Below are 10,510 nucleotides of genomic sequence, written 5' to 3'. Positions count from 1 at the left end.
GGAGGTTATACAAAGCAATCAAATCCCTTTGTGATACTATGGGAATGAGCATTAAATCTCCTGATTTATGCTCCAAAAGTCTCCACTTAAAAGTGGTGTGACTTCCAATACCCCAAAGTAGAAACAGTCCAAGTGTCTACCAACAGATGAATGGATAAACAAAATGTTATATATACATACAATGCAATATCATTCCTCTTTTAAAATGAATGCGATTCTGATATATGCTACAACATGAATGAACCTTAAAAACATTATGTTAAGTAAAATAAAAGATACAAAAGGACAAATATTGTTTGACTCCACTTATATAACCTATATTAGTCAGATACATAGAAATAGAAAGTAGAACGGTGGTTTTTGGGAAATACCACTATTTCTTTGGAGACTATAACATGAGACATTTACAGGATTTATGTACATTGCTATAACCCACTGTTTTAGTCTAACTATAGTAGTCTGCCAAGTAGAAGTTGAGGATTATAATCTCTTCAAATAAATAATTTCCCCTTCCTTTCTGGAGGTTTAATTGTCAAAGGTTCTGTGCCCTGCCAAACTGATAAAGCAGTATTAGGTAGTCTTAAATGTCTTATAAACTTCTTGAAGCTCCAAAACCTAGTTCCTACCTGAACAAATCCCAAGTCCACATCTTGTAGAGGCCTCTGCATATTTTCTGTTTATGAAACCCATTGCTTCATCTCTGCATATCAATCCTACTTTTTTTCTTATAGTAGCAAAGAAAGGGTCTTGATCGCTATTGTGTACTTCTCAAGATTTCTTTCCTTGTTCCTCCAATTATTCTTTTCTCCCTATTAATTCCAACTTCTTCCTGCCTACAGGACCTGTCTCTTTTGCTTTCAACTACCTTCTGATCTCTTCAATTATAAAAATATTCTGTGAAATCTTTCCCTACCCAATCCCCTTTTACCATCCTGTCTTTCATATCTTACTGTCAAATTATTATATAGCAATTACCTCTGTTCTCTGGCTACCCATTTCCTTGGGAGGATAGAAATCTCTTGTTTCTTTATTCTTCACCTGGTGCATAGTGCCATGGTGGTCCTAAATATAAAGAGCTATGTGAGCATCACCAGTCCTGAAGATGGAAGGTGGGTGGGAGGTGAGCCATAAATGGGACCTAAAGGGCGAGCAGGGGTTGACCACATGGTGAAGAGGATAAGAATGCTCCAGATATAGGAAACCATGTGTAGAGGTACCGGGATGTGAAAGATCATGGCACATTGAAGGACTAGGTCTGTCTTGGATAAGAGAGTGTAGGGCAGAGAGAAGATAATGTATAGGTGCATAGAGGCTCAATCATTGAGAGCCTCAGCATCAAGGAAGGCTAGTGAAATGTTTTGAGCAGAGGATTTAGAAATGCCACAGGATGGAGGATGCATTGGAAGAACGGCAAGAATAGATGGAGGGAAACCAGTTGGACAGCTGTTAGGTCACCCAGGCCAGAGATGGTGGTGGCCTGAATGAAAGTGGTGGCAAAGAGATATTTGGGAGAGGGAATAATAGAATAAATGGGCATTAATTTAATAAATATACATCAAACTCTTGATATAGTCTTAGGGACTGTTCCAGGCATTGGGGATACAGCATTGAACAAAATACATCAAAACAAATCACTTCCCTTGGGAAATTTATGCTCTAGGGGCAATGTAGACAATAAAGATGATAAATAAGGAAGATATATAGTATGCTCCACAATGGTAAGTGCCAGGGAGAAAAATCGAGAACAGAGGCAGAAATGGAATCTGGTAGGGCATGGTTGTGTAGGCAGGGTTTTAGGTAAGGAGTGCTAAGTTCTGAAAAGACCTAAGGGAAAAAAGATTTAAAAGGAAGATGGAGCTAGCCATGTGGGTATCTGCAGGAAGAACATTCTGGAAAGGGAACAGTGACATACAAAGGTCTTGAGATAGGAATATGTCTGGTGGGTCATGGAACATCAAGGGCGTGAACTGAAAGAAGGTGAGGGTAGTGTGACAGTTTTATGGGTCAACATGGATAGGTTATAGTTTCTAGCTATTCAGTGTAACAGTAATCTAGGTATTCCTGTGAAGGTATTTTGTGCTTAATATCTATGATCAGTAGTCTTTATTTTTTTTAATGTTTATTTATTTATTTTGGGAGAAAGAGGGGAGGGGCAGAGAGAGAGAAGGAGAGAGAATTTCAAGCAGGCTCCGAGTTGCCAGCACAGAGCCCCACTCAGGGCTCTATCTCTCTCTCTCTCAAAGATAAATAAACATTTGGAAAAAAAAAAAAAAAGAGACTGAGAGAGAGATACCAGAGACCTCCCTGGCCCCTTCTGCTATGTAAAGACACAGAAAGAAGACAGGCTGGCTGGTTGTAAACCAGGAGGCAGGCTTTCACTAGACACCAAATCCTTGATATTGTCAGCCTGAACTAAGATATCCTGAGTTAGAAGAAATTCTGCCTCAAGACTGCAACATCAACTTGTGCCCAAGAGTTTCCAGTCTTCCTGTCTCCTCAACAGATTTCAGAGTTGCTAGCCTCCCACAATCACATGAGCCAATTCCTCAATTCCTTGAACTGTATCTCTTCTTGTATGTATGTATGTATGTGTGTATGTATGTATGTATATAAAATCTCCTACTGGCTCTGTTTCTCTGGAGAACTCTAATACAGGTAATAAGGTAGTGGGGAAGAAGACTAGATTACATATGGCCTTCTAGGTCATGGTAAAAACTTTTGCTTTAAGTTTTAGACGAGAAGCTGATGGGGTATTGTGAGCTGAAGCATGATGTGAACTCATATTTTAAAGACCCATTCTGGCTGCTGTGCTGGGGGTAACAAGAGGTGATGGTGGCTTGCATCAGGGTGGTGGCAGTAGGGGTGATAAGAGGTGATAGAATTCTGGATATAGATACAGATATATCTGATGTTTATTTGTCTATTTTTGAGAGAGAGAGAGAGAGAGAGAGAGAGCAAGGGAGGGGCAGAGATGGAGGGAGACAGAGCATCCCAAGCAGGCTCCGCTGTCGGTACAGAACCTGACACAGCTGGAACTCATGAACCATGAGATCATGACCTAAGTTGAAATCAAGAGTTGAACACTTGACCGACTGAGCAACCCAAGCACCCCCGTATGTATTTTCAAGGTAGAACAAACAGAATTGTTTTTGTAATGAATGTGGGGAGTGAGAGAGAGGAATCAAGGATGACACTACATTTTTTGACCTGAGCAACTGGAATAATGGGGTTTGGAACAGTTTTTGGATAACACGAAAATCTCAGTTTCAGAAATATTACGTTGAAATGCCTGCAGGTCATACAGGCAGAGATATCAAGAAGGTATTTGCATTTGTGTGTGGCATTCAGAGGAGAGATTCAGGCTGGAAATATAAGTGTGGGAATGGTGACCAATATTTAACGTGTGTGCCAAGGACTAGAGGATTTTTCTGAGATGAGGGATGAAGGTGAACAAAAGGAGGCAGGTGTAATTCCAGGTTTTTAGCTTGGACACCTGTTAGATGTGCCATTTTCTGTTGGGGAACACAGATGGTGTAGAGAAGATGCTAGCTTGAATTACTACACGAGGCCACCTGCAATTACAGGGAAGTCTATGAAAGTAAAAGGCACATCTCTCTCATCCTGAGATTGTCCAGTCATCCCTAGACCAATTAAAAAAAAAAGAGGGAAAGAAAAAGGAAAACAAAACAAACAACAACTGGAGTGGTCAGATTGGCTCTAAAGTGTACCAGGAATTTCTATCTATTTTGGGGAAGGATGTGATGGCCAGTGCAGATTAAGACTATCCCAATATTTTCAGGCTCAGCATTTTAATTTCAGGAAACTTTAGACTGTTGCGATATTGGGTCAGTCCAGGCTAGGTTTTTTGTTTTTTTTTTAGGTAGAATACTTGAGCAACTAGGATTTAGGATTTCATTCTTCCTTAAAATAATTCCTAGATGAAATAGCTTCAATTCCCATTGGAGATTTTCATTGGCTAATTATGGAATATTGTCTGAATACCAAGGGGAGCTTGAGTAAAAGGAAGCAGAGGGGGCTTAGGGTGATGGTTCAACTATCCAGGAATTCCACTGAGGTTGTAGGATAATGAGTCAGAAAACCTGGGCTCAAATCCTCAGCTTGACCTCTGAGTAGCAGTGTGATTTCAGGAAAGTTTGGTGAATGCCTTTGGGCTACCTCATCTATGAAATGGGAATAATGATGTCTACCACCCAGAATTCTTCAAGGGAGTAAGTCTATTGCCCAGCCTGGGAGAGGAGGCTCTTAATAATTGCTCCCCTCCCCCACAGTAAAATCCTCATTGCTATTTACTTGCTAGCCAAGTTGATGTTGACAACCTACTAAGGGTCAATTTTAACCCTTTTCCTTGGCTTGATTCCTTACTCTTTCTAATCCTTATTTCCATTAAAAAGAATAGATTTCTGGCATGAGAATCGTAGCATGAGGACAGGGACAGGGAAGAGTGCTTCTGAAGGCAAGAATGGGAATATTCTCAAAGGGAATAGGAGAGGCCAGTGAGTCCTAGTTGTCCCATAGCAGGGCTCCAGGGTGGTAGCAAGGACTCAGGAAGACTTTATGATGTGTCCAAGGAGTGTTAGTTCCTTACCAACAGTCAGGATTTCTGTACCCCACAAAAGAGAGAGCCGTCTGTTATCAAGGTCCTACATTAGGACCACAGAGTACCATGATAGTTGATAGAGAAGTCTTTCCTGTTTACCCCAAGGCAACGTAAGCCTCTTTGATTTTGGTGTGACTCTCAGAAGTGGCCCTATTGGTGGTTGAGATGAGTTTTCCCACTAAACTGTTAGGACGTGGGTTCAGAGTTAGAATTCATTCATTCAAATAACAGTTAAAAGTTTTCAGACTTAGAGTCAAAGAAGTAATTGACTGATGTTAGTGAATCAGAACAAGCTTTTTTTTAACAGCAACAAAAAAAAAAAAAAAAAAAAAAAAAAAGGAGGGGGGAGGCAGGGAACAAAAACCCAGAACTCCTACAGCATTCATTAACCTTTCAACAGAGTTAGGGCGTCAGCCTCTAAGGTTCTGAGTTACTGCTTGCTACAGGAATTTCAGCAATGCCTTTGACGCCTACTACACAGAATCGCTGGAAGATTAAATGGCCAAGTGTGCCTAGCATATGGTTAACATGCATGAAAAGGACTGATTACCATTCTGTCAGCGTACTATCCAAGAAGTAGTACTTATTTCTCATAATGGTTAATGCCAGAATCCTTCCAAGTGTTAATTTCAGACAAGTGTGTTAAGAGGTAAACATGTTTTGGGGTGCCTGGGTGGCTCAGTTGGTTGAGTGTCCGACTTCGGCTCAGGTCATGATCTCGCAGTCCGTGAGTTCGGGCCCCACGTCGGGCTCTGTGCTGACAGCTCAGAGCCTAGAGCCTGCTTCGAATTCTGGGTCTCCCTCTGTCTCTGCCCCTCCCCCACTCATGCTCTGGCTCTCTCTCTCTCTCTCTCTCTCTCTCTCTCTGTCAAAAATAAATAAATACTAACAATAAATTTTAAAAAAGAGGTAAACATGTTTATTGTGAAAAGAGGAAAGTCATCAGTAATCTTGGGGCCTCAGTCACCTTACTGAAGTTTCACTGCGTTTTCTCCTCACCTACTTCATTATTCTTGGCAAGCTGGAGCAGGTCTAACTTAATCAAGATAATAAACACTACATGTATTTCAAAATGAGTCCCAAGCTGACTGGAAGAGACTCTCCAACCTTCTAGTGTCACTCTCACCTAACAGGACAGAGTTTAGGTAAATCTATAAATTCTGTGGTTATTCATAGGTACTCCAGTAGAGTGCTACCAGAGCATGGCTAATGTTGGAGAAGAATCTAAGTTATGTTATTTAAATGTGACAATGTTTTTGAAGGAGGCATTTTTGACTCAGATATGTATTTACATCAACCGAATGTAGAATGTAGTCTGACAGCAATTGTATTTGGATTCTCTGTATTAGAAGGTAGTTGATGGGCAGGGATAACATTATTGCAGGAATACCTGCTGTGAAACATTTTCATATATTATAGAATCTACAATATAACCTTCCTTAAGCTGATTATCTTATGATCCTTATCATCTGCAGTGGCACTGATGACATAACTTAATTGTTCAATAAGCCAACTGTTTAGGAAAGTACCAGACACATATTAAATAAATACAAGTTTTGGGGAGCCTGGGGGACTCAGTCAGTTAGGTGTCTGACTTTTGATTTTGGCTCAAGTCATGATCTCATGGTTCGTGAGTTCGAGCCTCGCGTTGGGCTTTGTGCTGGCGATACAGAGCCTGCTTCGGATTCTCTATCTCCCTCTCTGCCCCTCCCCTGCTCTCTTTCTCTCTCTCAAAACAAATAAACTTTTTTTAAAAGTTAAAAAAGTAAAAATAAGTAAGTATGTTTCTGTTTAGAAACAGAATCAAGATCTTTTACCATGAAATTTCTGTACCTAAATGTGACTCATTTACTACATTTCACCAGGGTCAGTGATTCTGAGTTATATGTTTTCTAAGTATGAACCTTCTGATGGAAGGATCAAAGTTCTTTACTTTGTGTATATTAACACAGTCTTGGAAATATTTTTTTTCAATAGAAATCCAACAAACCTGAATATTTTTTCAATTCATATTCTCATCTCACTGAGCCTCACTTGCATCCAAGAAATTTCCAGATATTAAAAAAATAAAAAAAGACATTTGATTATATAATGCATTTTCCTTTAATTTGAAGGATAAATCAAGTTTTCTTTTCAAGACAAAAAGACAGAGACAAAAGTTTAAGTTTGATTTGTTTATTGTTGCCACTATGGGTACATTCTCTTAATTCTCTGCCTCAAATCCCAATGGTGCTTCTATACCTGCAAGATGTGTCCATCTCTAGTTTCCTTGAGCTGAAATGTTTGGCTTTGGAATGAAACAGTGTGGTAATGTGCAGGATGAAATGTTTGAGCAGTATTTCTTACATCACATGAAACTCACTGTGAAATGCCATTAGATACAGTTCTTCATTAAATTTAGAGAGCCTGAAGTTTCTGTTTTTATGGAGAATAGAAAAGGAAACACGTGAATTGTATAAAACTTAAGTGAAATTAGAAATACCACTATATCTTACATATTTATAATACAAATTTTGCAAAGCCTTCACAAGCCACAAACTCTTAGAAATTATTATAAAATTATTTTTGTTCCTTTTCTCCATTTTCTGTGAGGTCAATTCCTAAGATATTCCCCTCTTTGTATTATATGAAATTAGCTTTCAGCTAGAGGAGAGGTGGTAATAAATGTGCACTGCCAGGGCCTCAAAAGAGGATACTGAAGAAAAAAAAGATAATTAGGAAAAGCAGAAGTCTAAACGTTAAAATTCTGGTGAATATTAGATGAAATCCACTGAAACCTGCTAAATCAGTTTTATTTATCTATGGCTAACGTATGAAGAAGAATTTAAGTTATGTTACTTAAATATAATGATGTTTTGGAAAGCAAGCATTTTTAAGGTATATATTTACATCAACTAAATGTAGAATGCAGCCCATGTAGAACTTATTGTCCTTTAGTTTTATATCCAATAACTGCATCAAACCTAATATCGATCTTTCGTTTTAAAAATGCCAGGAAACGCTCAGGAAGGATCCTAAAAAAAAAAGATACATGAAAATAATTAGGAAATTAATATTAAATGCACTTGTAAAATATATTCTTTTAAAATACTTATGTCTATCATGTATCATCTTTTTTTTTGCATGAGAGAAATAACTTTTTAATATATGTTCTATGATTAGGCAGCTATATGCAATGTAGAAATCATACTGGAATACAGTCAGGGAGCCCTGTGATAAAATGAGAGTAAAGTGGAACAGGCACATAAAAGACAGAAACTATTGTGTTGGGCTTCCTCTCTCTCTCTCTCTTTTTTCTTTCTCTTCTTCATTTAAGAATAAGGAAATTTTTTGGATATTTCTTAAAAAAACCAGAGTTTAGCCCCATTGCCCTAGTCCCCACCTAATAATGAACATACATTTTTTTTTTTTTTTTGTAGGCTTCATGCCCAATGTGGGGCTTATACTTATGACCCTGAGATCAACAGTCATATGCTCTACTGACTGAGCCAGCCAGGCACCCCAATAATGAATATTTCTAAAGTCCCCCATTATAATGCTGTTTTCTCATCCACAGCTGGTTATGGAAATACCTTTAGGGTGGAGGCTTCCAAGCCTTGGATAAATATGTGCAAACAAGCCTTGTCTGAAAACTGAAGATATGATTTGTCTCTTACTTCTCTGGACTATTTTCTAGTGAATGTACGTGCTGCTGTGACAGCTAATTTAACAATTATAAGGAAAGCAGTACCATATTAATAGCAACTTCTTGTCATCAGCAGTTTCATAATCAGTAGAGATAATATACATCTATAATCTGCCAGTATGGGTTTATCCTTTATCATGTATCATCTTAAACAAGATTAAGAACTTTAACTCTGAGTCACTACTATATGTTCTTTTCAATTAAATCCATTTTGGTTTCAAAAGGGAAAGGAAGGAGGTTTAACCACCTTTTAGGGTAGGAGTCACTTGAAATATTTAGTTTTTGAAATAAATACGCTCCTGTATTTTTCAGAAGATCCAGAGAAGAGGTGTGTAGAACTGAAGAGCTGAGATGTTAAAGACTTTTGAAACAAGAAGCATCACACTGGGAAGGAAGTGAGAATAGGAACTACTTTTACACTTTGTAATTCAAAATATTGTTCAAATGCTCCACTAAGAGACTAAAGAAACAGAACCGCTAAATGAAAATGCAGAGAATGAACTTGGTTTTGAGCATAATGCTGAACAAATTATTTAACTTTTGAGATTAAACTCCTCACATGAAAATGGAAACATTAACACCTACTCCACACTGTTCTTGTGAAAAATCAATGCGTTAATATAAAATACTTTAAATATTCTATTTTGTGCATGATGGATAAGTGGTAGGTCCAAATTTTTCTTCCCACCCTATATAGGCATACCTTGGAGATATTGCAGATCTTGTTCCAAAACACAGCAATAAAGCGAATATCACAATAAAGCGAGTCAAATGAATTTTTTGGTTTTCCAGTGCATATAAAAATGACGTTTACACTATACTGTGGTCTATTAAGGTGCAATAGCATTATGTCTAAAACAATTTTATACACCTTAATTAAAAAATACTTTACTGCTAAAAAGCACTAACCATCATCTGAGCTTTCAGCAAGTTGAAATCACCGATCACAGATCACTTTAACAAATATAATCTTGAAAAAGTCTGAAATATTGCGAGTTACCAAAATGTGACACAGAGACATGAAGTCAGAAAATGGTGTTGGAAAAATGATGCTGGTAGACTTGCTTGATATAGGATTATCACAAACCTTCAATTTGTTAAAAATACATCTGAGAGTACAGTAAAAGGCAATAGAATGAGGTATGCCTGTATTTAAGAATATTGAGGAACTTGTCACAATCCAATGAGTCTGAGGGGATCTAAACAGAATATATGAGTCAGGTAACTATAGTTGACCCTTGAACAACACACATGTATCTTTTGACTCCCCCAAAACTTAACTACTAATAGTCTACTGTTGACTGGAAGCCTTCCTGATAACATAAACAGTCAATTAACACATGCTTTATATGTTATTTGTATTCTATACTATATTCTTATAATAAAGTAAATCAGGGTAAAGGAAATGTTATTAAGGAAATCATAGGAGAAAATACACTTATAATACTGTACTGTACTTATAAAAAAATCCACCTATAAGTGGACCCCTAAAGTTCAAACCCATGTTGTTCAGGGTCAACTGTATATACAGACATCTGACCAGATGGCATTAAAATAAAGCTTGGCAATTGAGCACTCAACATTCACAGTCAGAGAAAAATCAGGGCAATGATAATAATAGTGTTAATTATAATAATAACAGTTGTATATAACTTTTATTGAATACTCCAAATGCATCATTTTATTTATTCCTCACAGTCCTATAAAGCCTTACTGTCTCCATGTGACAGATGACGACACAGCTTCAAAGAAATTAAACAACTCATTTAATGGATAAAGAAATTGTGGTTTATATACACAATGGAGTACTACGTGGCAATGAGCAAGAATGAAATATGGCCTTTTGTGGCAATGTGGATGGAACTGGAGAGTGTGATGCTAAGTGAAGTAAGCCGTACAGAGAAAGACAGATACCATATGTTTTCACTCTTATGTGGATCCTGAGAAACTTAACAGAAACCCATGGGGGAGGGGAAGAAAAAAAAAAGAGGTTAGAGTGGGAGAGAGCCAAAGCATAAGAGACTCTTAAAAACTGAGAACAAACTGAAGGTTGATGGGGGGTGGGAGGGAGGGGACGGGAGGGGAGGTGATGGGCATTGAAGAGGGCATCTTTTGGGATGAGCACTGGGTGTTGTATGGAAACCAATTTGACAATAAATTTCATATATGACAATAAATAAATAAATAAAAATAAACAACTCATCTGT

At 37.8% G+C, this 10,510-nt stretch overlaps 1 protein-coding gene across 2 annotated transcripts in view; it reads right to left on the bottom strand.

The window, feature by feature from the left end:
- Positions 1 to 6,777: 6,777 nt before the first annotated feature.
- HSD17B11 (hydroxysteroid 17-beta dehydrogenase 11) overlaps positions 6,778 to 10,510 on the bottom strand; it is a 41,972-nt gene continuing 38,239 nt past the window's right edge. For both annotated transcript variants that reach the window (XM_042984217.1, XM_007074709.3), the window contains exon 8: positions 6,778 to 7,632. In XM_042984217.1, coding sequence (XP_042840151.1) covers positions 7,542 to 7,632 — 91 coding nt within the window. In that variant the 3' untranslated portion in view covers positions 6,778 to 7,541. The remainder of the gene's footprint in view (positions 7,633 to 10,510) is intronic.

Source organism: Panthera tigris, chromosome B1, assembly GCF_018350195.1.
Source record: "Panthera tigris isolate Pti1 chromosome B1, P.tigris_Pti1_mat1.1, whole genome shotgun sequence".
Lineage (NCBI taxonomy): Eukaryota > Metazoa > Chordata > Mammalia > Carnivora > Felidae > Panthera > Panthera tigris.
The sequence above is the reverse complement of the archived record's forward strand: the minus strand, read 5'-3'. Positions and strand labels throughout refer to the sequence as shown.